The 15,456-nt window shown below is 34.7% G+C and overlaps 1 protein-coding gene across 1 annotated transcript in view; it reads right to left on the bottom strand.

Moving 5' to 3' along the window:
- The window catches only part of LOC131876207 (homeobox-leucine zipper protein HOX27-like), a 45,021-nt gene extending 31,529 nt beyond the window's left edge, over nucleotides 1-13,492 (bottom strand). Inside the window, exon 1 of the mRNA XM_059221047.1 lies at nucleotides 13,306-13,492. Within this exon, the coding sequence (XP_059077030.1) occupies nucleotides 13,306-13,492 (187 nt within the window). The remainder of the gene's footprint in view (nucleotides 1-13,305) is intronic.
- Nucleotides 13,493-15,456: the final 1,964 nt, after the last annotated feature.

The following is a 15,456-nucleotide window of genomic DNA, read 5'->3' as shown; positions in this document are numbered from 1 at the left end:
ATCCAAATACTTGAGTTCTTGCAATCTAGATATTCTGCGATCTTCATTAGTGATAAGACCTTGTAAATAAATTCTCAAAGAAGGAATTTCAACCTCAATAGGGAAGGCTGCTTCAGCCCCATACACCAAAGCAAAAGGTGTAGCTTGAGTAGGTGTTCTAATGCTCATTCTATAAGCCCATAGTGTCAGATTGAGTTGTAGATGCCAATCCTCTCCAGATTTGTTGACCATTTTGTGCAAGATGGTTAGTAGAGTTTGTTGGAATCCAAGAACACTAAGAGGGGGGTGAATCACTATTCTACTAGAATCAGTTTTAACCTTATTAAAATATGCATACATCAACCGGTATACAGATACATATAGAATTGAAAGAAGTAAAGAAACCAATAAGCCAATTACATAAATGCATACCATAACACACAAAATTATATATGTAAAAACTCAAAGAGGAAAAACCACGGTGGGGTTTGTGACCCACAATATCAATTCATTGGCCATATGAAGAGATATTACAAAATATAGGGGCCTACACTTGAAGGAAGGCTTATACCCTAAAGCACACTGCTCAATCACAAAAGGAGCCTCACCAACTACATACAAATCCAGACTACAATCCAGAGAAATAATTGAACTGCAAAGATAGCATCTTCTATCCCTGAATACAGTTCTAGTTAAGCTACATCTGTTCCAGTCTAAAACCCTAAATCCTTTACCGGAATACCCCTTACACAAATATACTCACATACATGATCTCTCTCATATGTTTCTCATTACATAACATCATCCTATTCTCCTATCAATCCATTACATATCATATTCTTTATATATCAAAAATGATCTAACCAGATGACCTATATACCCTTTACAATTCATCATGCCTTATGTTGACTTACAAAGATAATTATAATATCAGTATACATGTCGGCTAGATAACATAAATATCAAAAACAATTGCCGATGCTGGATCCAAAAGATATCGACATCCAATACCGATAACCTGATTCTAAACCATGTTGGTTTGCATTGTCGGTAACCAAAGAATTCCTTTCAGCCTACCGGTGCTGGTGCCGGTGAAGTGCCCGTTGGTACACAAATAACCTAACATATGAAGCCAAAACAAATTGCCATGTTGCCATCAATGACAACATAGTGAAATCAACCAATTGAGTGTCAATTGCCAACAAAATTTAGTTAGACACTTCAGCCTATCCATTACCTTGAGGGTAGTATATGAATGAACAATGTTGTTTGATTTTGAGCTTGTCACAAAGCTCATCTACATCCTTGTTTTTGAACTGGCCCCCATTGTCTGTTACAATCAAGGAGGAGATTATATACCTATAGATGATGTAGTTAAGAATGAACATAGCCACTTGTTTTTTAGTTTCTTTGATTAGCAAATCTGCTTCAACCCACTTAGTGAAGTATTTGGTAGTAGTTATGATAAACTTATGTCCATTGGATGATGAAGGATAGATTTGGCCAATGAGGTCAGAGACCCATTGTTGAAAAGGTTAATGTGTGATAAAAGATATGAGTTCCCTTGTTGGAGCATGTATGACATTACCATGTAGCTAGCATTTCTAACAATTTTTAGCAAAGTTTACAACATCATTTTCCATATCTGGCCACTAGTAGCCAGCCCTTAGAAGTTTCCAAGCTAGAGTAAGATGATTTGAGTGCAATCCATAAATACCTTCGTGGACTTCAGATAACGCACATTAAGATTCTTCAAGTTAATGACATCTAAGAAAAGTACCATCTAAACTTTGCCTATATAAATCATTAGTGATGATGACATATTTTGAAGCATTATGGATCAAGTTTCTTTTTTCATTGCGTGTAAGGTTATCAAGGATAATTTGGTCACGTAAGTGGGAATAGATATGGTTATAACAAGATGATTCATGCCCAACAATGAAACATGCCATCAAGGAATTAGGGGAATCATAAGAAGGATAGCGAATCTCTTCCACAAAAATACTCATAACGGAACGCTATTTTTTGTAGTTTTGGAATAAATGCCAATGTAGTCAAAGCATCTGTTGCTTTTTTTGTTGGTCTAGGACTCTACTAAAATGAGACAAAGACAAAGTATTTCTGAATATCATCAACCATTCTTTTATAAGACATCAATTTTTCATCTCAAGCTTGATATATATCATTGATCTGGTTGATTATCAACTAAGAGTCACCATAGATGTATATCTCAATGAATTTCCATTCAATAGCAAGTTTGAGTCCATTCACCAGGGCTTCATATTTTGCAATATTGTTGTTACAAGGAAAGAGGATCTTGTACGACTTTGTAATTGAGTATCTCTGAGGAGTGATAAACAAAATCCCTCCACCAAAACCTTGTTGAGTAAAAGATCCATCAAAGAACATTTTCTATGATAACTGATTAATATGCATTATGGATTCATCTAGAAATTCTATATTCAGAGGTTTATTATCTTCAAGCAAAGCATCAACAAGTTGATCTGCAATGACTTTACCTTTAATAGCCTTAAATTCTACATACTCAATGTCAAATTCTATGAGGATTATAATCCATTTAGCCAATATTCCTATGAGAGTTACTTTGCTTAGAAGATATTTTAGAGGATAAATCTTAGCAACCAGTTGGATGGAATGTGCTATCATGTAATGTCTTAATTTATGTGAAGCAAAGACCACTACTAGACAAGCTTTCTCAATGATAGTGTAATTCATCTCATAGGACACCAATATTCTACTGATATAGTATATAGCTCATTCCTTTTTGTTCTCATACTATTCAGCCAAAAGAGCCCCCAATGATGTGTCAGTAGCTAATATATAGATAATCAAATCTTTTCCTTGAATCGATGGCATCAAAATAGGTGGATTGAAAAGATATTCCTTGATTTGTTTGACGTATTGTTCACATTCTTCATCCCAGTTGTATGTAACTCCTTTCCGTTATACTTTCATTCATGGTTGAGCCTTATCTGCTAGATGAGAAATGAAGTGTCTCATTAATTGCAACCACCCTTGTAGAGTTCTCATTTGACTTACATTCTTTGGAGGTGGCATTTCCATTATAGCTTTAACTTTTTTAGGATCAAATTCAATCCTTTTTGCTGAGCCAATGTATCCTAGAGTTTGTCAGATGTAACTCCGAATACACATTTCTTAGGATTTAGTCTAAGTTAGAAACTTTCCATTCTATCTAAGACCAGACCCAATTCTAAGAGATGTATCGATCTTTTCATAGATTTGACTAGGGTATCATCGACATGGTCTTCCATGCTTTTGTGCATCATGTCATGAAATATTGTAGTGACAACTCTTTGATAGGTAGCACCTGCAGTCTTTAAGACAAAGGGCATGACATTCTAGCAGAAAGTTCCCCATGCACATGTGAACATTGTTTCCTCTTGATCTTCAGGTGTGATTTTGATTTGGTTGTAGTTGGAAAATCCATCCATTAGAGAGCACATTTAATAACCAACAATCATTTCCACTATCATGTCAATGTTGGGTAGTGGAAAAATATCTGTTGGACATGCCTTGTTTAAGTCTCTGAAGTCTATGCAGATGTGGATTGAGTTATTGGATTTTGAAATAGGGACAATGTTGGATATCCACTCAGCACAATCAATTTCTTAAATGAATGTTGCTTTGAGTAATTTCTCTAGCTCATCTTTAATAAGCAATGAAATATGAGGATGCATTTTTTTGAGTTTTTGTTTGATAGGTTTGACTCCAAGAGAAATAGAAAGATGGTGCATTATAAGGTCGGGATCTCGACCTCGCATATCAACATATGTCCATGCGAACTTGATCTTTTTCTCTATGAAGAAATCAGTAAGCTCTTTTGGTTCTTTTGCTAATAGGGATTGAGCCACATGTATTATATGATGAGTTTCCTCTGTTCCAATGTTCATTGATTGTGTAGGTTTAATCAATACTGATAATCTCTCTTGAAAGTGATGAGGTAGAATATCAAGCATCTCACCTTCAGGTGCCTTAGGAAGGTTTTTACCATCAAATACATCTTTTTTTTTTTACATTTTTCGGTTCTGATACTGCCACAATGTTGTTTTCGCCATCAGAACACTTAGATTTCTTCTTTTGATATTTGAGACTAAGATACTTGACATCCACTTTGTTCATTGATGGAATATTTCATGGGTTCAACTACATTAAGATAACATGCTAAGGCATAGGCATTGCAAAAAGTAGGGATATCCATAGGTTGGTCTTGTAGAGTACGGTGAAAAATCTTAGGGTGTACAAGGGATAAAGATTTGACAGGTTCAATGAAATTCACAGTATTGTCATCACAACCTTGGACTGACAAGTTGAGTTCTAGAAGACTACCTTGAGTTAGTGTCTTTAGACTGGGAAGAGTCATAACATGATTATTGAATCCTGCATTAGCATTTAGAAAATCTAATGCAGCAAACCTACCACTAGAACCTTCTCCTACTTTAGACTAGACTACATATTATGGTTCAACAACAATAGCTTCTTTAGACAAAGTTTCAACATTCATGACAATGTAGTCATAGTTTGGTGCTTAATAGGTAATATCATAGATGGATCTTACTTTAGGTTGATCAAAGTTAGAAGATGAAGCATCTGACTCCTCTTCAAGAGACTTAGTAAAAGCATGTATGGTATCAATATCAAAAAAATTTATGCTGCAAATTCCTTCTTGTTCTGGCTCAATTATGACCTGTAGTTGACATATTTGTTCACATAGCCTTGATAACTCTGCCAGTTTTTGTCATCTTTCCCATTCAACTTCTTTCAGACTGATGACTGGTCCTACTTGACTAGCCTCCAGTTCTTCAGTTATGTTCGCATACCTGATTTGTTTTGACTCAATAGATAGAGATGTAGTAGGTAATTTATTTTCTTGTTCTTTCTCTTGTCTTATCTATTTCTCATAAGCTTCTTGTCTTTTTAGTCTAGCTTCTTCTAGTTCTCATTGTAGCTTCATGTGTGCTATTTCTTCTACTTCATCTATCGTATCATTGGATTCTTTAGGATTTTCTTTACTAGATGCATCTGATAAAGGTTATAAACCCCATTCATACTCATTTGAGTCTAATTTTGAATCTTCTTCTGGTATTATTCCCTTATATGTGACAGGAATGCTTAATGATGCAAACATTTCTTTCATTCTTTCTACATGTTCTCTCATTTCTTCTGGAATTTCTACTTCTAGTATGTTTCCTACCGGTACCTTTGGAACTTGGTTATAAACTTATTCTCTTTTGATCGCCAACTCTTCTTGTTGTTTCTCATATTTTTTCTGAGTTTATTGTTTGTTTCCTTCCTCTAGTATTTGATGTGGCTGATAAGATTGTCGCTTTTGACTTGATGGTTTATCTAGATGGTATCAAAGTCCAGTTTTGTTGTTTGTAGACTTGGTTTATAGCTTGATGGGTTCCATAATTACTTCTTGATGTTTTCCCAAAGGACCTATACCTGAATACCCCATGTGTTGGATTAGAGTCAGTACAAGAAGCCGAGTCCACTTTTTGGCCAAAAAGTGGAAGTGTTTTTCTTGATTTTCAGATTTTGTCTCATTCGAGCTTAAATTTTGAAACACTTGGAGATTGAGTCTTTGAAAAAGTTTGTAATATAATAGATATTCCTCCGAGTCTACTTTCCAAATATGTAATTTATTTTAATACCCACCTAATAAAAAATAACTTTTTGAATGGATTTCTAAAAACTATGTTTTAAAAATGCCCGCTTCAGGACCATACAATGCATGTGTATGACCCACACTTTTTGACACAATTAAAATTATTTTCTCAAACCATTTTGGGAAATGGTTTGTAACACAATGAATATTTCATTACTATTATGATGTTTTTTGATATATACGTTGTATGTTGCATGATAATGATCTTTTGCAGGATTGTGGTGTTTATGTTCCACCTGAAACTATAAAAGATTTTATTGTAAGTTTATTTTGTAAACCACCTAATGAGAAATTATTTATCTCTAGTTCATGCATTTATGGCCTTTTCAATTTATGTGGGAACTATTCTTTGATAGGCGAATGTTTGCATGAAGATGTTTCATCTGAGTTTGGACAAAAAATGGCTGATTTTAAGAGATTTAAACATATAGAATACCCTCTAAAGAATGGAAAGATGGAGAAACGTTTAAAATTGATTACATAAAAAAATAGTTTGAATGCATTTATCGGTGAGTTTAAAAGTCATATTGTTCCAAAATACGTGAAACATTCCCAACATGCCTGATGGCTTGATGGATAGTTTTGCATATGCATGAACACATTTCCAGTTGGAATAATAGTATCAGTTGTGGATTTTATAGAAAATTATACTCTGAAACCACAATAGGAAACTCAATCACAATACTACAACTCAATGCAAGTGGCTATATTTGTGCATATTATATATAGACATGACCATTACAGTACAGAAGATAACAATTTTTTTTTGAGGGAGTATCATTTTTATGTTAGTGATAATCGATTACACTTGTCACACTTTGTTCAGCATTGCTTCAAGGCATTTCATGATAATCTTAAGGAAAGAGAAATTAACATGAAACAACATATGATATTGTTAGATAACTAGACTGGACAATTAAAAAATTTATTGGCTATGGAGAGCTCACAAGAAAACCAATGTCCAACATTTATGGAGTTTTTATGAAGTGGGACATGGTAAGGGGGAACATGATGGAGTTCATTCCTCATGTGTAAAAAGAGCTATTGATAGAGAACAATTAAAATTTGAGGATGCAGTGAAATTCAAAGATGCTCATGTAGTTGTAGATTGGTGCAATTCAAAGTTGTCAAAAGGATCAACTAAGAACTCTGCAATTCAATGTTTCTTCTGGTTGGTAGAGGAAGATAGTATTCCTATTCGGAATGATTGTAATACCATCATTGGATTAGCTAAATGGAATTCATTTAAGAGTTCTAATTCAAATACATGTACTATATTCACAAGGGAGCTTGCTTGCTTTTGTCAGTTTTGTGTTTCCAAAGATTGGGAATTTTGTGAGAATAAAGAATGGGTTGAAGAATGGTAACAAAGATCATTGACACCCATAGATGAAAATAGTCTGCATGAAATAACTGATGAAGATATGGATCAGATGATTGCATCAAATGACTATGATCACATTTTAGATCTTATTCAACAAGGTAAAATTGTTTTTGAAATTTGTTTTTATTTATTAAATATTACATATATGAAATCTTACAATGTATATTTTTGTTTTTATATCTCATTAAATATTAAAATAAAATTGTTTTGTGCACAGGACATGTCTATGATGTTGTTGCAATAGAGGATAATGAAGAGAGGACAAAGTATTGGTTGGCTCAATATATCCTTATTATTATAATTTAAATAGACTATTTTTTAGTTTATTTCACGTCTTCCACATGTGCATGGCATCAATGAATACTATTATTTGTGCATTTAAAAATATATTTAACGTTAAATTTTTAAACTCTACTTGAGTAAACTGATATTATTGCACTTGAATGTTGAATTATGATTGTGTATTTTATACAATATGTTTTTTTTTTCATAATCCTTAGGAGATGAAGTCAAAGATTTTAGATAGGTCCGCTTGATTAAACTTTTTGTAATATACATAAATTGTTAGAATATCCGATGGACAACTAAGAGGGGGGTGGTGAATCAGTTGTCAAAAGATTATATTAATAAAACCACTATATAACCTTTAATCAGAGCACATAAATATGAATACCGAAATAGCAGAAATAGATACCGATAAGCAGTAAAACTTAAGAATGAAACAGAGAATTAACACAATGCAACCATACCACATAACACCATGATTTGTACGTGGAAAATCCAGTAAAGGGAAAAACCATAGTCGGAGGCCTACCCATAGTGAGATAATACTTATGTAAAAAGTATGTGTTACAATGAGGGGCCTGCACATGCAGGAAGGCACACTGCCTAGAGCATACTACTCATTACAAAGGACTCTTACTACCTACAAAGAGGTTATAACCACTTCAATATAATTGGACAACAATCTAGAAGAATGAACTACTAGAGAAAGCATCTACAATGCCTAATTATAGTCTCGATTAAGATCAATACATGAGGCCTTTGACCTCTTACATAAACCCAATTCGATCACCAATGATCAACCAAATCTCCTACCTGAATGATATTACATTATTGACACATTACAATCTACTGCCATGATATTGCATTCCCATTCCCATTCACATGACCTAGAATGAGATCTTACATTAATTTATACAAATCCTAACGTCCATACCCATTAGGTCAGCCACCTAAAAGATATTACAATAAGATCATTACATATATCCACATTACAATGATATACCATGTCATCTTTAGACCAAAACAACATTAACCAATCCATAAATCATCCTAGTAATGTGTAGAGAACACATTGCATGATATCAGTCCATAACCTAGATAGGTATCAGACCTAATCTAGGTCTACCACGCCAAAGAGATGTCTCCAATCAGTTAAAGCATGAACAAAGATCATTTTCATCATCTTGAATTCCATCTAGAAGCCACACCAACACCACTTATGCATCCTGTCAAAGATTCTCAGTAAAAGCTCTACCGGTAAAACCTTAAACCCTTATCGGTATAGGCTTACTAGAGTGTATGATAGCATCTGATCACAAAGTCAATACCAACTGACAAAAAATACTCCAAAAACATGTAACACATCAAACCAAACATATTCCATTGATCCAAACATGCTGGTAGTGTCCAATAGATAGTCCCTTCTGTCGGTAACACTAGATCTTCTGCTAGTAACCAAACATAACAACTACTGTTGACATCAATGACAAAAGATCAATGCAACAAATAATCAATTCCTTCATATTACCAACAATCTGCCCCCTTGGTATTGATGGCAACGCTAGATATGAAAAAGAAAACATCTAAGTGCCAAGAAATGCCAAACATTTCTCATAGAAGATATAATAATGAAAAACTTAAAAAATCCCAGCAACTCCCCCTAAGGAGTGCAGTCCAATCTGAAATTGATCTGAATCTCTCCCGTATAACATTTTTTTTCACATCATATATCTCTCTTTCTTTCACATCAATGCCAAAGATATGACATAGATATCAAAAATTTTGTGAATCTCAAAGCTGACTACTCCCCTTGAGTAGTACAACTAGTACATCAATCCAGAGCCAAGGATAATGTTGATGATGCATGTCGAACTGATACACTACTTCATCAGTTAAGTTTCTGCCGGAGGGGTAGATACCCCTAACCTGTCTCTCAAATACTCAAATGTTTCCTTAGACAATGGTTTAGTGAATATATCTGTAATTTGTTCTTTTGTGATCACTTAAACTAATTTGACTTCATTTTCTTCCACCTTGTCCTTTAGAAAGTTATATTTTATTGATATCTACTTAGTCTTAAAGTGAAATACCAGATTCCTAAACATGTCAATAGCTGTAGAGCTATCATAATAGATAACTACTGAATCACTACAACTTACCTTGATATCCTTCAACATTTGCTTCATCCATAAGACTTGAGTGCAATAAGTTATTGCTACAACATATTCAGCTTCTACTATAGATAAAGAAATGCATGACTATTTTTTTCTGATCCATGAAACCAATTTCTTTAAAAGAAAGAAAGCTCCACCAGAAGTGCTCTTCCTATCATCAGTATCTCTTGCCCAATCTAAATTTGTATATGCACATAAAGTGAAGTTATCATCTCTAGAATACCATAAGCCATATTATGTTGTTCCTTGCAAATATCAGAATATCCTCTTTACTGCACATTCATGATTTTCTATAGGATTACTCTTATATCTTTAAATAATACTTCATTCATAATATCAGGTCTAGTCTAAGTTAGATATAACAAGACACCAATCATAGACTTATACCTTGTTGAATTTACTGGTGCAAATGTGTCTTTGATAGATAATTTTTCACTTGTCACCATAGGAGTACTTACTAGTTTGGAATTATCCATACCAAACCTGTACAACAAATCCGTTAGATACTTAGTTTGACAGATAAAAATGCCTTTGTTAGTTTGAGTAATCTGCAAACCTAAGAAAAATCTCATTTCACCAATCCTGGACATTTCAAACTCATCCTTCATGTTATTAGTGAATTTCATGCACAATTTATCTTCACCTCCAAAAATGATATCATCAACAAATACTTCAATAATAAGAATATCATCACCACTAACCTTATGATATAAATTACTATCAGCATTGCCCTTAGTAAAACCAAAGCTTTAAAAGATATTTATCCAACCTTGCATACCAAGCTCTGGGAGCTTGTTTCAATCCATATAATGCTTTCCTTAACCTACAAACCATATTTTTGTCATATGTTACTGAAAATCCATTAGGTTGCTCAATGTATACTTCTTCTTGAAGTTCACCATTCAAAAATACACATTTAACATCCATTTGATAGACTTTATAGTTATTATATGCTGCATAGGCAAGAAATAGTCTAACAACTTCAATTCTAGCTATAGGTGCAAATGTCCTACCAAAATCAATTCCTTCCATTTGAGAACAACCTTTACAAACCAATCTAGCTTTCTTTCTTATAACTTGTCCATCCTCATTTAGTTTATTTTTTAAAACCCATTTAGTTCCAATAACATTCTTATTTTTAGGTCGGGGAACTAATGTCCAAGTGTTATTCTTTTCTATCTAATCTAATTCATCTTCCATAGCCTTTAACCAATATTTGTTTTTACAAGCTTCAATAACCGATGCTAGTTCAACTTGATAAATACGACATACCTCTTCATTTGCCAGTCTTCCTCTTGTCATAAATCTCTTGTTTCTGTCTCCAATGATTTGATGTTCAGAATAATTTAATCTTGCATACCTTGGCATCTTTTAAACTTTAGGTTATCTAATCTGATCATCAGTCAGTTGAATTTTCTGATTGTGCTTGTGTAACTATTTCATTGTCTTGTGCTGGTTGAGGCATTGTCGATTCAGTTATGATCATTTCCATTGTTCGTTCTATGTTATATGATATAGATTGATATCTTTATTTCTCATCCACTTTCACATTTTTTCTCTCCACAATTTTTAGTAATCTTTTGTTATAACATCTATATGCTTTGCTCATAATCGAATATCCAAGAAATATCCCTTTATCACATCTAGGATAAAACTTCCCAATTGAACCATCCATTTTGATATAACATTTACTTCCAAAAATTCTAAAATATTTAAGAGTAGGTGTATGTCCAAACTATTATTCATAAGGATTCTTACTAGTTTCACCTTTAATATGAACTCTATTGAATGTGTAGATTGTTGTATTTACTGCTTCTCTCTGGTAGATGTGAGGCAATTTGGCTTCCATCATCATGGTTCTTGTTGCATCCAAAATGGTTCTATTCTTCCTTTCCACTACTCCATTCTGTTGAGGAGTTCGAGGTGCAGATAATTGTCTCCTAATTCCATTTGTCTCATAATAACTGTTAAATTCATGAGAAGTGAACTCACTGCCTTGATCTGATCTCCAGCATTTGATTTTCAATCCATTTTCTATTTCAACCATCTCTTTAAAGATCTTGAATTCCTCAAAATCTTCAGACTTCTCCCTTAGAAAAGTCACCAACATCATTTTATAATAATCATTAAATATTATCATGAAGTATGTATCACCTTGAAAGCTTCTAGTCCTTGGACCACATAAGTCAGTATGAATCAAATCAAGCACATCATTAGATTTACACGTATGCTCTTCAAAGAAGTTCTAACTTTCTTTCTCAATTGACATTCCTTACATACTAGATTGTCAGGCTTTATAATCTTAGGTATATCTCTAACTGCCTTTGTTGAACTAATCTTAACAATAGAATCAAAATTACCACGACACAACCTTTTATGCCATAACCAACTCTCATCAATATGAACAATCAAACATGTATTATCACCAGTGTTCAAGTGAAAGATATTAACTCTAGTCTGAGTACTGGCTGCAATCTCCAAACCAGTTTTGTTAATGATTTTACATTTTCTATCTTTGAACTGAAGTTGGACTACATTGTCCACCAATTAACCAACACTTAAAATATTATGCTTCAAACCTTCTACATAATAAATATTATCAATATTATGCTCTCCATCTAGAGAAGTAATAACTCTACCTTTGATCATACATGATTTGTCATCTCCAAATCTGACTTGACCACCCTTGAATTACTGTAGGGACAAAAAATTTCTTTTATCTCCAGTCATATGATGTGAGCATCCACTATTAATTACCCATTCATCCTTGTCTTCAACTTTTATTACCACGGGCTTTTCTTCATTCTGGATAACCAATTCTTGTTCATCTTCCTTTATATCTGTTGGTGTAAATAATTATTCATCATGGATATTATTACACTTACTTAAGTTTACTTAGGATAATGCATTTCTTAGTAGTTTGGATATGAGACACTTGGGTGTTTGTGCCACATTGGGATAGTGTGTGTAGGAGAAATTCCACCTTTTATGGTGTTGATCTTGTTATTACACTATCATATCCACTTATAGTGGAGTTATAATTCCACCTTCGATGGGTGATCCACCTCATGTGGAATATTATATTATTTCTCCTACCTACCCACACCTTTTTCCTACCTACCCTTGTTTCTCATTGAGCCACATGTCATATTTGTGTGCTCATACATCCATATGGCCTTGCCTATATAAGAAGGCCTCTATTCATTGTATGTAATGATTGAACCAATTGAATCTAGTTGATTATTGATCATTTTCTATTGATGAGAATACAGTTTATTCTTGTCCTATATTGTGTCTCTATTTTGTACATTTCATTGAGCTCTTGATCTTGGCAAAATCTAACATGGTATCAGAGCCATTGGGGCTTCATTGATTCATCTTGAAGAGGCATTATTGTGACATCAAGAGGTAGATCTGAGGAGCAGCATCTTTTGGAGGCGTCCTAGACTAGATCCGACCTCACCATTACATTCAGAAGGCCATTTCCATGAATTTTGGTTATAAAGTCGGCCTATTTTGGTGAGAAAATTTTTTTCTCCAATTTTACTAGTATCGTACAGATTTTCAATTTTTTTAAATATATTTTTTGGAAAAGAAAATATTTTCAGAAAAAATTTTTAGAAAAAAAATCAAAAATCAAAAAATCTGAAAAAAAAAATTGAAAAAGCATATCAAAAAAAAATAAATAAAAAAAAAGGTTTGTTTGGGGGTCCGCAGACCCCCCCGTACCTGTATCCTTCTGCGCGTAGGTACCGCCGACTATATCCGTAGACTACCAGTGAACGCCGTCGCCACAAGCCGCCCGTACCCACCAATAGCCACTGAACACCGTTGCCTCTGGCCGCTCCCTCCGCCGGTCTCCGCCCTCTGTGCCACCGCGCCCACCAGCTCCGGCAACTCCCGACCGCCACCAATCCACCACTCCGGTGCCGCTTGCCTCTGTACACCGCCACCGGCTTCCATCAGCTCCGACCGCCTTCTCCCACCGGCAACCAATAAACCAGAGGACCTGCACCCGCCACGTGGCAGGCGGCCACTGGCCCGTGGGTAAAACCCATCAGTATGGTCGCCGAGTCATCCGCCATGTCAGATTTTGTACACTGCACGTAGAGCTACCCAGTCAGCAAATCCGTACAATACGGATTGCACAGTCACTTTTATAGTCACCTGCCATGTCATCCGTCCATACAGTACAGACGCCCAGTCAGCAGAAGGTGAAGTTTTTGTGATGGTCATACAGCCATCAAATTTAACCCAGTGACTTGCTGATGTCAGCGCCACATCAGCAAGGTTTGAAAATTTTTGGACCCCCCTCTCATTGAGCTTTTTGATTTTGCAGTTGAACTTCAAATGGCCATAACTTGCTCATTTTTGCTCCTTTTTGGGAGCAATGTTTTTTGAAATGGGCTAGAATTTCATGCTCTCCACAGTGGTGAAGAAATTTTCTGATTTTGATGCACGGATTTTTTAGAAAATGCAGTTTTTGGTGACTGTACCTGAGTAATCCTAGTTTTTGCAACTTTAGAGGCTTCATTTGGGGTCATACGACCTCCTTTTTAGGTGCCATTTTTTTGAAAGTGAGTATTTTTCATCTACTTTCACATGATGCTATCAAATTGATGTCATTGTAAGTAGAAACTGTACTTTCAGATCTTGGCCATTTTTGGCTCTCTTGGTACTTGTATATTTGCTTGAATATCAGTTAGATTCATTGCACTATTGATTGAAGTCTCTTGTATCTCATTTGAGAAGTTGTAAAATTTGCATCATAAGTCCACTTTGCCTTGTTTTGCAAGTGGCTCATTGTAATCGCACTAAGTATAAAGTGCCAAAATCATCACTTTAGGGGGGGTACTTTGATTGATTGAATTTGTGGGGTGTCTCTTGTGCTTTTGTGCTCTTGTGTTCCTTCCTTTTTGCTGCTATGGGTTCTTCTAAGTTTCCTCTCTTAACTCCACATAATTATGCTACTTGGAAAATTGATGCATGGAGTAAACTTATGGAAAAAGGACTTACTCATTACATTGATGGAACTATTGTTGCTCCCACTGATCCTAAGGTTGATCCAGTTGGTCACTTGGATTGGCTCACTAAAAATATCATGGCAATTGGTACCTTAAGAAAGTATGTATCAAAGGATCTCATTTTTCATATTGAGAAATGTACTCTAATCAAGGATGCTTGGCAAAAGTTTCAAGACTTATATGGTCAAGTTGATGAGATTAGGAGATATCAAATTGATAGTGATCTCACCATGTTGGATCCCAAGAACTTTGATACTATACAAGATTATGTCACTAAGGCAAATGAGTTGGGGGCACAACTCAAAGATTGTGGCATTGAGAAAAAGGATACTCAATTGATATTCAACTTGATAGGCAAGCTTCCACAAGAATATGCAGCATTTGTTTCTAGTTTCCAAACCCATAGGATGACAATGGGTTCAAGCTACAAAATGCCTACATTTGATGCTTTCAATGAAATGTTGATGATGGAACAAACTAAGTTGATAAGCATGGGCATTCTTAAGGCTTCTAAGTCTCAAGCATTAATGGAAAATCAAGGGAACAAAGGAAATCAAGGAAAGGACAACTCAAACAAGAAGAAATGGAAATCAAAGCCTAAAGAAAAAGCACCATCTTCTCCAAAACAAGGAGATTCATCCTCTTCCAAGAGAGATAATTCACCAAAGAGGGAGAGACCTACTTGTGCTTATTGTAAAAATATTGGTCATGAGGAGCATCGTTGCCATTCTAAGAAGATTGATGAACTCACACATATCATCAAAAAGCATAACATTGATTTGCCTAAAGTTTACAAGAAGGATGATTCATCAACTTCCACTTCCTCACATTCAAAAGGAAAAGGGAAAGAATTCATGGCTTCTCCAAGTGGGAAGACTCACTCTTTTGGAACAAGAAAAGGAA

The sequence above is a fragment of the Cryptomeria japonica genome, chromosome 5, assembly GCF_030272615.1.
Source record: "Cryptomeria japonica chromosome 5, Sugi_1.0, whole genome shotgun sequence".
Taxonomy (NCBI): domain Eukaryota; kingdom Viridiplantae; phylum Streptophyta; class Pinopsida; order Cupressales; family Cupressaceae; genus Cryptomeria; species Cryptomeria japonica.
Note: the sequence above shows the minus strand (reverse complement) of the source record. Positions and strands in the feature narration are given on the sequence as shown.